Here is a 17105-nt window from a genome sequence, read left to right as displayed (position 1 = left end):
GTCTACAAAATGGGAACGCATGCGAAAGAAAAGCATGAGTGTTTAACTTTAAACTAAAAATTTGGTTCAGTTTTAGTGAAAAATGCATTTTGCAAACAATTTGTGGTACAAAAATGACAGGAAAAGCACAAGTATTTTGTAATGTATTTTGGCTAAAATATTCAGAAAAAAATGTTTTAAGCTTTTTGTTTGTTTGTTTGAATTGTCTCTGCATTGCCAAATGTATGTAAAAGGTATATAGACTACTGTATATATATATATAAACATGAACAGATATTGACAAAACAAGAATGTGGGCAACAGAAAAAGTTTTGAATGTAAAAGCTTTACATCTGTTCTTTTGTACAATATAGTGTTTCACTGCTGCATTTTAATCAAACAAACAAAAGTTTGATAAAAATGTTTTTTATTTCTCTTAGTTAGAGTGGAGTTTATTTGTGCTGCATTTCCCAAATATAAAATAACACTGATTAGTAATTTTTTATTTTTTTTTCAGTGCTGGAAGGTTCCAAAAAAGGTTCCAAAAAGGTTCCATTTGTTAACATGGTAACACTTTAGTATAGGGAACACATATAAACAATTAACTACGACTTTTCCCTCAATAAACTCCTAAGGAGTAAACTTAAGTTTAGGTATTGGGTAGGATTAAGAATGTAGAATAAGGTCATGCAGAATAAGGCATTAATATTTGCTTAATAAGTACTAATAAATAGCCAATATTCTAGTAATATGAATGCTAATAAGCAACTTGTTAAAAGACCCTAAAATAAAGTGTTACCGTTAACATTGGTTAACTATGGTAACATGAGCATTTTTTCATCTCTGTTAATATTAATTTTAACATTACTAATACATTATTAAAATCAGAAGTTGTATCTGTTAATATTATTTAACATGTACTAACAATTAAAAGTTGTATTTTTATTAACTAACGTTATCAAGGTTTAATAACTACTGTAACACTTGTATTACTCATTGTTTGTCAATATTAGTAAATGCATTAACGGAGGTCATTTGTCATTTCCTTGAAATAAGACCCAAGCGTTTACTAAAGTTGCGCCCCTATGGACAACAGGACACTTTCATTTTAATGCATTGTACCCTTTTATCTGCATCATATTTTGGTTTTGTGTAGCTCAATTGGTAGAGCATTGCAATAACAATATGCAATCATGTGATCATGCGATCGTGGGTTTGATCCCAGGGAACGCATGTTCTCATAAAGTGTATATGCACTATAAATCACTAAGTGTAGGTTTAGGGTTGGGTAGTCATTAATAAAAAAAAATTAGTTTTCTAAATGGAAATAGGACAAATGGTCGGACTGTGTAAAAAGTCCACACATTGCATTTAAATGAACATGCATTTTGATTGGTAACGACGGTCATACGTCATTTCATGACGACAGACGTAACACGACACTGTCATTATTTTTACGCCAGCTAGAGGGTGCATGACTTTAAAACGTAAATATAGGTCGTAATAATGTGCTTGAAAAAATGACCTATAGGGTCGTTTTTTGGAGGAGGACATGTTGCTAATAGAACCTTATTATAAAGTATTACCTATTTTTATTTGTAAACTGTTCGCTAGTTTCACAAAAAAATTTCACGTGATTATTAGGCAGATTGGAGTGTATTATATTAACAAGTGAAATAAAACAACAGTGATTAGTGACTACAATAGTGATAGAAAAAAAGAGTTTCTGTAGTTTTTATTTCTTTTATTTCTCTTGTTTCTAAGTTAAGGTATAATTGTGCTGCATTTTCTAACAACTGTGAAACAACAGTGAATAGTAACCCTGCAAAACACTTCACAAACACATTCTCTTATATGTAAAAGTGATGAATAAAACAAATATTAATATAGAAATAAGACTGAATGGTGACACTTTATTTCAGTGGTCCACTTTTGACATCCTACTAACAATAAGTAACTTTGCAAGTACGTCAACTAATTCTACTAACCTGAACCCTAACCTAACAGTCTACTACAGTCTTCTAATACTATAATGAGAGTTAGGGGTCGTTTATACAACACCATTTACAATTAAAAGCTTAAAACTTTTCATGTGTTTTGGCCGTTCATTGAACTGTTTCCTTCGACTGAAGCAGAGTTATATACTTACACACGGAATTTGAACACCGACTGTAATCGCCGACTGCATGCAACTGGCTCTGACTGGATGCGTTTGAGAGAGATCAGTCATAAGTATCAATTTACATTCATAATCGGTCTTACAATCGTTAAGTGTGTGCGCGGCTTTACATGACAATGGCATTTTGGGGGCCTGAAAACGCAAGCTTTTGAAAACGGGTTTTTAAGTGCACATTTTTAAAAACATTAATGTCTCTGTGTAAACTACAAAAATGTAAATTTGTGAAAACTGACGTCATGCGCATGCGTATTACGTGTTCAGTCTATCGGCACGTGCGAGTACTTGACAACCAGAACAACAATGGCGGACTACAGAACTGTGTTTGTGCTGCTTGAGATACTGATTACAGTGGTGTAAAGTATTTGAGTAAATGTAATTAGTTACTGTACTTAAGTATCTTTTTGGCTACTTTCTAGTTTTACAGAGTATCAAAGAAATTAGCAACTTTTACTCTCTATTTAACTACATTTTTGAATAAGTACATGTACTCTTTACTCCAATACACTGGAGTGATGAGTAATGCAGTTGCTCTTACATCTTGCATGGCACCCAACTTTTTCTGCAGCAGTTTATTTCTGATACAAAATAAGTGATATCGCCATCTACAGGGCATTGAAGGTACTATATCTTGTGTGTTTTGCACTTACTCACCCAAACTTGTCAGCAAGGCTACTTTACGTGAATGTGAGTGTATTAGCAGGTGGATTTGAATCACAGGTTTTTAACAGTATATTTGAGGTGAGGATAACAGCAGCCAAAACCATCACGTCCAGTCCAAGTAGGCTTTGACTATTTAATTTTACTTAACATTATTTTATTTATCCGTTATATTAAAGATATTATATTATATTAAAAACCTTTATATTAAAAACTTTTTTAAGGATATTGGTTGTGCTTACCTGAGACTTGAGTGTTTGTAGACTTTTAAGAGGCTGTTGTGTCGACCTTGATTTATTGCAATTTTGAGGTGTTCAGTTTTATTTTGAGTTTAGAAAATAAATGTGATCGCTCTCCTCACAAATCAATGATTGTTTTTCACTGGCATGTCTCATAGGTGTTGAGAACTAGAGCATCTTTGAGCCTACATTCAGTCTGAGTAAAATACTTCAGTACTGTTAAAATCAGAAACTCTAAGACTTTTACTCAAGTCGTATTGGAATTGGTGACTTGTAACTTGTAACCGAGTCATTTTTCCTGGAAGGTATTTGTAAGATGTTCATGTCATCCAAGATGTCTTTCTTTTTTCAGTCAAAAAGAAATTAAGGGTTTTGAGGAAAACATTCATCTGGGGTTCAACAGGTTGAAGGTCCAAACGCAGTTTCAGTGCAGCTTCAAAGGGCTCTACACGATCCCAGCTGAGGAATAAGGGTCTTATCTAGAGAAATGATCGGCCATTTTGTAAAAAAAACAAACAAAACTGGCTCTGCGATGCACCACGCATTACGTAATCACGTTGGAAAGGTCGCGCGTGACGTAGGCGGAAGTGCCGATCCAGTGTTTACAAAGCAAATGTGCAAAGACTAAGTCAAACGGCCTTTACAAAAAAAGGTAAAACAACGATGTTGGATGATTTTGAAAATGAGATTTTCTCCCCAACCGCGGTACTTCCACCTACGTACCTTTCCAACGTGATTACTTAATGCATGACGCAGAGCAGTGCAAGACTTTTTTTTTGAAAATGACCGATGGTTTCTCTAGATAAGACCCTTATTCCTTGTCTGGGATCGTGTAGAGTCCTTTGAAGCTGCACTAAAACTGACATTTGGACCTTCAACCCGTTGAACCCCAGTGAAGTCCACTATATAGAGAAAAATCCTGGAATGTTTTCCTCAAAGACCATAATTTCTTTTCAACTAAAGAAATAAATAAATAAACATTTTGGATGACATGGGGGTGAGTACATTATCAGGAAATTTTAATTTTGAAGTGAACTAATCCTTTAATGCTTCTCTTGCTCGATGCTTTCGCCATCTTGATTGTTTGTATTCACCGCTCTGTAGAAGAATGCGTATGTGTGCAAGCGCGTAGTGTTTCTTTACAAAGTGACATCGCCAACTACTGGTCTGGTAGCAGAATACAGCTTTTTTAGTCATTTCTGCAAATCCGTGCAAAAAGCATCTGTATGCAAAAATTTTCAAAAACGCAAAGGAAAAACTTTTCTATTTTGAGTACATTGTTGTCATGTAAAACGTACCCTTAGTTGATATGTATTTGCTGAGTTAGTAGAATGCCTAAACTGGACCGTCAAAATAAAGTCTAACCAACAGAGTATTAGGAAAATTGTGGGAAATAAACAAGAGTGAGGCAGGCATAGAGAACCAGGCAACAGAGACAGTGAGTGAACGATAGAGGGAGAGAGAGAGGGAGGGTGGGCAGAAGTTTTGGGGGAAGTTAGCACCCCACTGGGGCTGGCTTTCAGAGTTCAGTCCTCTTGAATGAGGGGAGGAAAAGGGAAAAGCAGAGGGAGAGGTGGATCATATAGGCTGTGGGTTTGTGTAAATTTCATGCCGCTCTGCTTCTCTCACACTCCGCTAGAGGAAATGTGATTATAATGAGACTCATGAGTCAGCGATTAAATTTGATTCAAAGTGCTATGCTGAGAACAAACTGCAGAAATGTTACAAATAGCGAAAATCACTCATTTTAAAAGACTAACAATTAGTCATAATATAAATAGATTACACTTTGTTTTTCTCAGGAAAATACCAAACTGCAATGTCTGGAGCAAAAGCTTAAAAACATCTCTGTCATCATTAACTCACAGTTTCCTCACTGATGCAGTTATAAAACAGTCTCTGTAAATATGTGGAGTCAAATGTGTTTGACTGCATGCACTCTAAATAATGCACACTACCATGAAAAACATGTCAAAGTAAGAACATTGGATGCAGACTTTGGCTGGGCCAAGACAAGTTTGGAAGACAGTGTAAAAGAATAAAGAAATGCAATACAGAGTCAACAGGGACAGTTGACGTAGATTTCGGCATATTTCAGTAGCGACTGTTTGGAAGAGTCACCACAGATCTGGACAGCATTAGGTTGTGGTGCACTTGATGAAATGAGAGAAAAATAAAGATGATGTAGTTGGGAATAGAAAAGTATGAACTGAAAAGTAAACCCGTTGAGGAGAGGTGAGGGTCGGGGGCGATGATGGGACTGCCAGTCAAAACATCACAGAGAGACGGGGTTGAAGGGCTTATGCCAGGCTATGAGTCGCCTTAAGGTGGCGATAGGCTTCAAATAGTCACACTGTTCATCCATAAACGTTCGCAGTCAAACCAAAACCCTCTATAGAACCGGATGGAATAATTTCATTTCATTTTTGCCACTTTTATTAATGCACTTTTATTGACAAAGTGCAGGACGTGAACAATAGGAGAGGGAGGAATGCGATCTGAAAATATTAAAGACAAAACAAGTCTTCATCTTAATGTTTTTTAGTTATATGAATATGTTTAAAGTTATAACTAATTGTTAAGCAGCACTGAAGCACAGAAGGCTATCACAGAACACCATTCATATAATGTATTGTATTTATGCCTATATTGAGACCCGTTATTAATAAAATCATTGTGCATAGTTTATTTGTTTAGAGATCAAATTTTTGGAGTGGAAATAACTAAAATTTAAGATAACATTAAATGTGTTTCCAAGACATATGAGCAGTTTGTAATGTAGTTGTATTAATTTTCCAACAATTAACCCGTTCCCCGCCAGCATTTTTTTTTTTAAGTTGCCAGTCAGCGCTAGTGTTTTTGATCATTTTCACAAAGCTTTCACCATTTTATTCTAGTTTCATGCATTCTTTTTTCCTCAACACTTGAAGGTGGGTAAGTTTCGTTAAAAAAAGCAGCATTTTGAACAAAAAGCTGAGAATTATTTTTTTTTTCCCCAAAGACTACAACATGTATAAGCAATGCTTCTATCGCTTGTTTCTGCTTCTTTTTTTTTTGTCTGTGTTTTGCTCCGGAGATTCTGTACTCTTTCAGAAGACGTATAACAGTAAAAACACGGGTTCCCAGAAAATTCTGTCAATGGCGGGGAAAGAGTTCAAACAATTTAAAATTATTGGTTCAAAGGTCCGAGACCACTAGTTAAAATGCTTTTTGCATTTTTTTGTTTAATACAAAATGTTTCATTACAAATTATATTATCAGAATACTTGAGTGAACAATCTGAGTGAAAAGTTGAACTGAAAAATTAACATGATTTTCAACATGTCTTAGTATGTCTTAGTCACAAATATACTTACATTAGTGACCTAGAAATGCAAGAAAATCTTTAATATTTTCTCTTTATTTTGTGTCTTTTGTTTTAAAAGTTCTGTATTTATGATTTTTGGACTTTACTTTAAATCAGGTTCTGGTAAAAGTCAGAACTGAAGAATTCAAAGTCGTTTATCTATTGTTCTCTGTGTCCGTAAGGTCTAAAAACCATACAACGTTAATACTTTTAAAACTTTATTCAAAACTTTCATACAAGGCTTTGTCAAATTTATTTGACAAACTTAAAGGGCTAAATTTCATTTAATTTTAATTCTACACTGAAAAAAAAAAAATCCCTGTAAAATATACGGTAAAAAAGCGGCAGCTGTGGTTGCCGGAAATTTACCATAAAAAATACGGTAGCAACGTTTTAGGTTTTACGGGACAGTGCTTAGTTTACTGTCTATTTTACAGTTCAAAACCATATAATTTAAAGATTTATATTGTAATAATTACGGTTCATAACTGTTTATTTTACACCTGTAAAAAAATTCTGTTAAATTTACGGTAAAAAAAACGTATTTCATTAATTAACTGATATAATGTTAATTTACCAACCTATTGAAGAACTAATATCTGATTTGTACCTTTGTAATACACTGACAACCACCAAACACAGTGGTGATGAGAGTCACATGATGAATCAAAGTTCATCACAAGCAGCTTTTCCACAAGCTGAGAAGGACAATAGTAATATATATAGAAGATGCACACAGTGTCATTCACACAAACACTAAACATCATCATGGTAACACATGAAATTTTAAAAATGCAATAAGCATTAATTTAACAACATTAGATGTAACATAAAACCCTAATGTACATAACTGATTAGAAAAAACTAAGAAGAAACAGAGTTATTTCAACGAAAATACACCAAATGTGAAGTATGTTTAAGTATTTTATTTAAAATTACATTAAATGTACCATTAGATCTATTACAGTTATTCACCCTATATAGTATGGAAACCTTCTGTAAACCAATTAACTGTTTTTATCGTAGTTTTACAGTCTTTTACCATTAAAATCACGGTTATTTTTTACAGTGTGCTAGCTTGTATTTAAAAGGCATTGTTCAATTCAGTTGCACTGCTTCATATACCTCACTGTGATCATTAACACTTCCGTATGAAAGAGTGCATCTCTAGAGAAAAGAAAGGCGATATATTTCAGAGGAAGAGCAGGAGAAGATTGATAGATGGAGGGAGTGAGAGGAGGTTGTGTTGTTTGTTTTCATTTGTAAAGGTATAAAATATAATGCAGACTGACAGATTGCTCTAGCAGAAAATGGAAGGGAAAGTTTTCATCTTTCAGCCAACCACAAAAGCACCCGCCTCCTTCCCTCCCTCCTTCCCTTGCTCCCTCTGTAATTCCTCCCCCTCTCCCTCTGTTGTGGGCTGAGCTAGCTGTGGCGAGTGAAGCAGCGCAGGTTGTCGAGACACAGTATGTTAGCTGACACTTGAGAGACTTGACAGTTTGACAAAGCTCATGAACTCAACAGAGGAAAAGAAGCATAGGGTGATGATCACCACAGACCTGCGCAGGAGCGGTTTGACTCAACGAAGAGCAGCTACAGAAGAGTTCGAGTTACTAAGAGAGAACCAGTTGGCTAGAGTGACAGCTACACCTGAAACAGAAGTCTCAAGTCCTTGAGACTTTCTATTGTGATTGATTGCTTTGGCAGTAGTGCCAGACTGACTGCAGAGCTCCAGACTCCACACTGCTGTTGTTGGTGGTCATCGTCTGCTGTGTACAGACAGACATCTGGGACAGCGTTTGAGTTCTTGGTGAAGGCTGGACGTCATGTTTGACTGTGTGGAGGCTCTCGGGGTCGGGGCGAGACCCCTCTTTGACGTGAGCGCTCAGAGTTCATGCATGCTCAGGAAAGCGAGCTCCTTCTTCCCTGCACTAGAACCCTTTTCATGGAGCAACAACACTAGACTGCAGTGTAAGTGTGATGAGTCTCTATACTCACTCCAGCTGCATGTGTTCTTATCAGATTTTAGCCACATTTATTCTGTGTGTCCTTCTAAGCATTTGCATTTGTTAAAGTATTCTAGGAGTCTAAGTGAGTGTAGTATGTGCTCAGCATCTTGTCATGTGCTAACTGACTTAAATTGTACCTTTGTTAACTTTCTAAAGGCCAGACATAATGTCTAGTTGCAGAACAAATGTACTTATACTTTTGCATAATATTAATAATATTTTAAACTGGTATATTTATGAATACTGACATTGTGATAGATGCTTATAATTAGTGATGCTAATGACAACAATTACTTATTTATAAACAGTTGTTGTCCAGCAAAATTGACATAATTAATAGACATATCAGACAGTACTCTAGCTAAATGTTTCATGCTCATATTTAGTTGAAACAGTCAAAAATGAATATATAAATACAGGCCTAGTGTGTTCAAACACATTATAACTTTTAATTGTACACAGAAAATGGTAGTATAACTATGAAATGTAAAATATTATATCACTGTCCTGAAGAAAATGTGATATATTTATGGTCTATGATAATAAAATAAAACATGCACATATGAAATAATGCACTGAAAACACTTTACCAGCACTTTAGGTATTCATAATGTACATTGTGATGTATTATATCTTTTCATAAATAATTGTAACCCAAGTTAAAATGCTGTAAAATATTTGCAGATTCCTTGTTGCATCTGAAATTGTTTGTTTGTCATGTGTTTCAATGCATTGTAATTTCTAAAGGTGCAACAGTGAATTGATAAGCATTATAATGTATTATAACTCTGGTTATAATATAACTGTTGGGTCATTGACGAATAAGGTTTTTAAACATATAAAAAAAACATAATGGAGATATAATTAATTTTAAAGTGTTATGAAGTGTTAACAATGAGATTATGTGGTTTTTATAATCCGTTAAAACTGCCTTTGTCATTTTTTACAAGACAATTTACAACAAAATTTGTCACCAAGAAAGTCATTCGGTTTAACCAAAATTTCGGTTTTACCGAATGACACGTTTGGTTATACCGAATGACGATATTTTCAAACAATGCTAACAGACTGATATCTAGCTAGCTAATTAGCTTGCTAGCTAGCTAGCAAAAGGACAATCAAACAATTTATATTCAGTACAAGTTTTTTACAACATTTTCCATGTTTTATAGCAACTGCACCGAATGTCAGTTGTACAATATCTTTTAATATACCTTGATGTTCATTCATGGTTTTCGAGATATAACTTGTATTGAAGAGGAAGAAAAGACTCGCACTCCGCCCTGCTGCCTGAACTGAGGTGTTACAGCGATCTGACGTCACATTTAAGAGCTTCAAAACACCATTTATTGTTTGACTTTCATGATAAAATGGACAGAATTTGAAAACTGAAACTTTCATTTTTATCAGAAGTAATAAAGCACAAAGCTTTTTGCGATTATTGGATGAGAGGCGCTACAAATAATATTTGATGTAGGAAAAAAAACGCAGACCTGGCAACCCTGGCTTGAACTACGGGTGATTCATAGGGTCAAAAAGAGCCTACTTTAACATCAATATTTTTAAACTGTTAATGCGTTAAAATTCAACACACAAGTTATTTTCTTCACACGCAGTATGTATGAGTTGCAGTCTGAACACGTCTTTCTGTACCTTTTTGATTGACAGGATATAATCGGCCCTGATCATCGGCAGTTTTTAAACAATCAGCAAATGGCCGATAGTGATAATAATAGCTTTTATTGGCCGATACCGATTGTTGGCCTATACATCGGTGCATCTCTAATTAAAACACTTTTATAGTGCATTATATATAAAAAGTTTCAAGTAAAGTGTTAGCAAACAGTTTAATGTGTGTGTGTGTGTGTGTGTGTGTGCTCAGCATCACTCCATTTTGACCTTAATGGATGTCTTTAATTATTCAATTATGAATACAATGAACTCAATTAAAGGATTAGGGAGCCCATGGAGACCAAGACCAGAAGAGAAGGGGATCATTAGGGTTTTTTCTTTTGCCTCTTTATAATCAAAGGAAAGTCCATTGGCATGTTCATTTAATATGGAAATGCTACATATTTGTAATGACATTTAAATGCCACATGATGAGATCCGAGTTATTTAGAACATTCATAAGTTGATATTAAATAGCTGAACTGAAATGTCACAGTTTTGAAGAGGATTCAGACTTCACTGATTCACAACAAGTTCTTCATTCTGTTGGTTTATCCTGAATTACTGTTTTTACTGAATTGTCTAAGACATATAAGACATGTAATTATCTCAGTGCACCTGGTAGAGGAAAAATATTCAGTACCCTTCCTGTTGTCTTCATCTTTGTCCAATCATTTGGAATTCATTACATATTTCAATGAAGAAATAACTCACGCAGCATTGACTCTAGCATCAAGTTTAAAGCATACTCAGGGAACTAGAAAGGAAAGTACAGAAACAAGAGCTGTATTTAGACAAATGAATCACAGCCCGTGCAAATGTGTCTGTGTCTTATTCTATGTCCGCCTGAGTGGATTTCACATCCCCCTGCTGGAATTTGCCCCTATGCTGTAATGCCATTTTATAGCCAGACTGACTGCTTGAGAAAATTGCACCCCACAACAAGGCCTACCCCACAATGAATCCTTTTACAATGGTCTGATGTCTCTTCTCACCCCTTTTGAAGCAGATGAGCAGCAGCTGAGGTCTCAGAGTCATACCTCTCCATCTAAACTTGAACTTGTTCGCTTTTGCTAGTTCATTACCCTTAGGATCTGTTGCTGTAGACCGACTGCTCTGTCTCTGTTTTTAAAATGTTGTTAATATCTCTTAGTTCTAGTGTCTGCGTGCTTCGGTTGATACATTAGATGTAAGTTTAGTTTCTTCTATTGATTATTGGTTACGGCTGGATGTTTTGTAGACCTTCACATCAGCAAACTCTTCAAGGCCAAGTTGTTCTTAGCTTTGTTACTAAATGCAAAGTGATTTGGTTTGCTAACACTGCTGAACTAACATGGATGCATTGAGATTCTTCATCATACTCTTTGACCGCAATTCAGTGTTGTTTTTAAAGAAATTGCGATGTTTTGTCAGGCTGAAGTTCATGTATGAAGTTCAGTTCTTGTCGGGGTGTGATGGGTTCTGTGTGGGTTCTGGTTAGGAACCAGTTTTTAGTCTTTCGGTTGGTGTAATAATCTTGAAGGTGGCTGGGCAGGGGGTGGCCAAATGTTGACTCAGCTTCATCCTGAAAAGGCTAAATAAAAAGGGTCAGTTTATGAGGTACTATAAAGAAGAAAGCTTTGTATGCTTGCAGGTGAATGAACGGGGCAATCCAAGTTTAACAACTTGCTTCTAAGAAAGACAGCTCCTGTTTTACCAGTCTACCTTCATCCCAACAGGACATGTGTTGGTCCATGTGTGCAGGAGATGCTAGTAAAAGTTTAAGCAAAGTTGTTCTTTCATCAACTGATACTTTTCTGAAACCATGGTTTACTTTCACTGATATAGTCAATCCTTATTCGATCAGCACAGAGCAAAATTGCATATCTGACTTTATTACATGTACAACCTAGTTTTAGGATGCTAATGTAGAACAAAATGTCTTTTAATTAGTGTTGTCAAAAGTACCGACTTTGAAACCACAGAAATTTTAAAAATGTGATGATACCAGCATTTCCTCCTAGCATTTTTAGCACTGTTGAGAGGTTTCTGACTAACTTAAACACCTCTGATTGGCCATTGTGTTCACGCACTCAACAGATACAATGGCTACAATGATCAGCGCTTCAATAGCATGTTGTAAACAGAAATCTTTGATGCTCTTCACCAAGCGCTTACACAGATATAGACGGGAGCGTTTGAAAGCAATCATCTATCAGTGGATCACTAATATAGCCGCTGATAGATGGATCTGCTGATGAACGCATGAACGCAATGGCCAATCAGAGGTGTTTAAGAATCCGCTCAACAGCACTCAAAATGCTAGGGGGAAATACTGGTATCATCACATTTTTAACATTTCAGTATCAACTTTGGTACTGGTACTTTTGACAGCACTACTTTTAATGCTAGAAGGTCTGTAGTTTTCACTTTTATTTCTGGGTAATTGCGTTTCAAGTGTTCCAAAAATTGTAAAGTTGGTTGCTTGGCAATTTTTATTTCAGTGATTACCATTTGTCTATTGGTATTATAAAACCACTATTTTTCAATTTTCCTTTTAATTTTAATCATAAGCTGATTTATTGAGATTTCTGTAAACATCTGTATAGCCTAAAATGTATTGAGATGGACAATGACATTTCTCTGTATATATTAATCCAAAATAAAATAATCACGTTGCTCTTCCAGCAATTCCTGGTGCTTCAACCAAACAATAAAGTCCATAGAAAAGATATCTGCAATCTAGAAATGTCTTTAAAAAAATGCTTCTATTTAATAACAGTCGCAGAGGGATAAATTCTGATGTTTCGTTCTTCTTCACTCAGACTTACCACTGAATTAATCAAACTTGTCTACGTATTTATCAGCTGATGAATAATGAACAGTAATGACTTTATATTGGTTAAATAATAGATTTAAATGTGTGTGTGTGCCAGATCAGGTCTGATGGACTGCTTTCTTTTTGTTTTTTCACCTATTTCAACTTTCAACTTTTGCTGCCTTAAATCTTTAAGTATAATCAACTTGGTTGTAAAAGTCGTGTCAACTTAAATTATATTAAACTTATTTAAAAAAAGTAAATAAGTTTAATATAATTTCAACTTAAAAAACTTAAGTTTAGTTGGTGCCTTAAATGAAATTGGCTGTACAAGTCATTTCAACTCTTTTTTTTTTTTTGGCCTATAGTTGAATCTTGTATAACCTAAGAAAAAAGGTTAAATTATTTTGATGAGTTAAAGTAATAGAAAAAAATATGTTGTCATTACTTATTGATCATATCCTCAGTGTATTAATATCCAACTGTATTCATGCTCTCAGTCTGGTCATATGCAGACAGAGCAGGTCACAGCAGTCACAGGCGTTGTGTGTATTAGCACGTTTAGTATGTAGTTTCACACAGGTTTGACTCGAGCACAGCTTGTTAGAGGATTAAATGAGCTTTTAGTCTTGCAAAAGACTGTGGCCTTTGTTATGTGTGTCTCTTGTGAATGTGAAAACAAGAATCGGCTCAGTCCACAGGCATGAGCATTATGTGTTTTGAAATATTTGAGGGTGTTATTTTCAAAATGGTGACATGCCAGGACAGGGAAAAGTCTGTGTGCATGTGTGTGTGAGTCTTGGGTGCTCCGGTTTCCCTCGCAGTACAAAGACTTGCTGAATGGGTAAATTGGAGGCACTAAATCGTCCGTAAATGTGAATGTGTGTATGTCTGTGTGTGTTGCCCTGTGATAGACTGGTCATCGGTTCAGGGTGTTTCTCCACCTGTGGCCCGAGAGACTGCAGCACCCCGTGACCCTACAGAGGACAAGCGCTTTGAAAAATGCATGAATGGATGCATAACCCTGATCTAAACCTTACCCCTAAAACAATCTGATGCCAAGTTTTATTCCAAAAGTATATCTAAGTGCACACACAGTGATTATGAGTAATAATTAATTAATAACAGTATTAATATTTCAAACATGCATGAAAGTAATGAGACTTATTGCAGAAGCAGTTTGAGCAACAATTATTCATTTAGCAGATGCTTTTATCCAAAGCGACTTACAAATGAGGAATACAACAAGCGATTCAACTTAAAGAGGCAATAACACGAGAAGTGCTAGTAATACAAAAGTTTACAACATCAATAGTACAAGTAAAAAAAACAGGAAGGGACTAAGAAATTGTGAAAGCATAGAAGAGATTAATTTTTAGGTGTTGAATGATGTCAGAGATGAAGATCATTCCACCAGCAAAGAACAGTGAACGTTCTCGTCAAAGTGATACTTAAAAATAGAATAGCTCAACTGCTGCTGAATTTCGGACAATGTCATTCAGCAATAGCAGATTATGTTTTTTTAAACTAATAAGCTGTTACACTATTATAACTATTACAGTCCTGAATCGAATAATGTTTTAATGCACCTATCCCATATCAAATGTTCAGAAACGTTGGAATTTACAGCATATAACAGCCGTCCAAGTCCAAGCATTAAGTTTTGGAAGCAAACTTGAATTGACCCAACCTGTTAAATTTCTCAGTAAGTCGAAAGTTGGTGAGATGTTACAAAATCTAACAACATGCAGAAAGCCTGTAAAACCGATGGTGTCAGCATTTGACTAAAAAAGGAGTCAAGACAAATACTGTTGTCTTACAAAGGCATTTTTTTCCCAGACAAAAAAGTAAGAAAAGAACTAGAGATCTGTTTAACGTCTGATGTATCCATACCCACACAACTGACTATTCTTAGATGTTCTTTCAAGTTCTCTTCAACATTCCTATATAATATTTTTGTGTTCACTTAAAATCTGTTTTTGATGCACTAATTTGCTTTTGCTCCATATTGGAATTTAGAACATGAAGAGCTTCATGAACTCCTTTTGTAGCTTTTTGTGACTCAATCATGCAGTTCAATCCATCCACACATACAGAACAACCACGCAGAAGAAATGAAAGAGGCATTCATCTCTGCCCTCAGTCTGCAAACCATTATGTGTGTTTGGTTCCAAAATATATTGGATATACATGACAAATGTGCGATTTTGCAATTCATTTTTCATTTTTTCTGTGTGCTTTAAAAACAACATCCTTTTTTGTGTGTGTGTGCCGGTACATTCATTATGACATGGGTAGCACTTTATTTTACAGTCCTTTTACGCATGTACATACACACTAAAAAATGCTGAGTTAAAAACAACCCAATTTGGGTTGAAAATGGACCCAGCGGTTGGGTTAAATATTTGCCTAACATGCTGGGTAGTTTTATTTAACCCAACTATTGTTTAAAAATGACTATATGGCTGGCTTAAAATGAACCTAAAATAGGTTGGAAATTAAAAATCAGACACATAATTACTGGAGGCAATAACAATAATAATCAAAAGGTGAACATTTATTAATAAGCAGTTTAATAAATTAATTAATTAATTAATATTCATTCAACTTAAAATGTTCATTTATTATACATATAAATACATGTTAATTTCCAACATACTTTGGGTTCATTTTAAGCAACTAATACAGTAATTTTTAAACAATAGTTGAGTTAAAGGTTGGGCAAACATTTAACCCAAACGCTGGGTTTGTCCATTTTCAACCCAACTTGGGTTGTTTTTAACCCGGCAGTTTTTAGAGTGCACTATATTACAATAACTGAGTGATAACTAGGTACTAACACTGAACCTACCCTTAAACCTAAACCTAACCTATATAGTTACCTACTCAGTAGCCTACTTTGTGAAAAAAGTACACTGTAAGTACACATACTGTTAAATAAAGTGCAAGCAAGACATACATTTGGCATATATGAAATGATTACAGGAACACGAGAGAGGAAGAGATGGACTGAGAAATGAGAAGAACAAAGAAACGATGATAAATTCAAGACACAGTGAAGTTTATCAGGAACACAAATCACAAATAATGCACCATAAATTCATCACCTACTGGTAAAACTAGGCCATTTATACATGTATGTAATGTGTACACATACATTTTTGTATGTTTGGATGGACACTGACGCAACATATTGAAACTGTAAACCTTTTCACTTATGAACAAATCTTTGTACTGACTGGAATTTTTCCGAAAATTTGAACAAATATACTAAAATGTAGTAAAATGTCTTGAGCAGATGTTGCATTACGTGATGCTTCTCTATAGAGTGACAGTGTGCTTGTTTCTGATGATGTTAGAGAGACTGTGCTCACCTGATAGTGTTGCTGAGTTTGCTGAAAGACACGGATTAAATCAGTGTTTCTGTCAGCTCTTCCCTGCAGTCTGAGCCAACAGAGAGAACCTGGATTGTCATGCTGAAGTCCTCAACTCTTTTACTGATAAAACCTGCATCACCTTTCACTGTGTTTGTTGTCTAAACAGTGCGGACATACAGTAATGTGCAGAATTGTGGGCTAAGACCACTTAAAAATACAATCATAACAAATGAATCGTTTTCTTTGCTTGTAATCAAGTCCTTTAAATGGCCCCTATTATGCTTTTTTGAGATATTACCTTTCATGTAGTGTGTAATAGAGCTGTTTGTGAATGTAAAAGGTCTGCAGAGTTTCAAAGATAAATGGAGTTTTTGTCTCGATTCTGAACTGCTAAAACAAGTCGTCGGTAATTCCAGTCTCACTTCCTGCTGAACCTATGTAGGTTTGTAACTAATTTGCATAATGCCCGTCTATGGTTTTCATTGGCTGAACAGCATCTTCTTTGCCCCGCCCTCAAACACTGTAGTTGTATCTAAGACTGGAAGAGTTTGGTTCGTGTTGTTCATGTCGAGAAGACGCTCTTTTCTGCTGCCAAAGCAAATCCACTTTGATGAGATTGATACGGTAAAACCGACGCCATCATTACTGTTTGAGAAAATTATAGGGCCCTATTTTAACGATCTCAGTACATGGTCTAAAGCGCACGGCGCAAGTGCACTTAGGGCGTGTCCGAATCCACTTTTGCTAGTTTAACAACGGGAAAAATGTTTGGCGCGCCTGGAGCATGGTCCAAAAGGGTTGTCCCTATTCTCTTAATAAGTAATGGGTGTGTTTTGGGCGTAATGGCCAAT

General features: G+C 35.4%; 1 protein-coding gene across 2 annotated transcripts in view; it reads left to right on the top strand.

Moving 5' to 3' along the window:
* The window catches only part of rargb (retinoic acid receptor, gamma b), a 68009-nt gene that overhangs the window by 30880 nt on the left and 20024 nt on the right, over window positions 1-17105 (top strand). Inside the window, exon 1 of one of the 2 annotated variants that reach the window (XM_051913243.1) lies at window positions 7829-8371. The exons of the other annotated variant lie outside the window; for it this stretch is intronic. Within the exon in view, the coding sequence (XP_051769203.1) occupies window positions 8227-8371 (145 nt within the window). The 5' untranslated portion in view covers window positions 7829-8226. Of the gene's footprint in view, window positions 1-7828; window positions 8372-17105 lie in introns of those variants that run through there. 2 annotated transcript variants of the gene reach the window in all.

This window comes from Ctenopharyngodon idella, chromosome 11 (assembly GCF_019924925.1).
Source record: "Ctenopharyngodon idella isolate HZGC_01 chromosome 11, HZGC01, whole genome shotgun sequence".
Classification (NCBI taxonomy): Eukaryota; Metazoa; Chordata; class Actinopteri; order Cypriniformes; family Xenocyprididae; genus Ctenopharyngodon; species Ctenopharyngodon idella.
The sequence above is the reverse complement of the archived record's forward strand: the minus strand, read 5'-3'. Positions and strand labels throughout refer to the sequence as shown.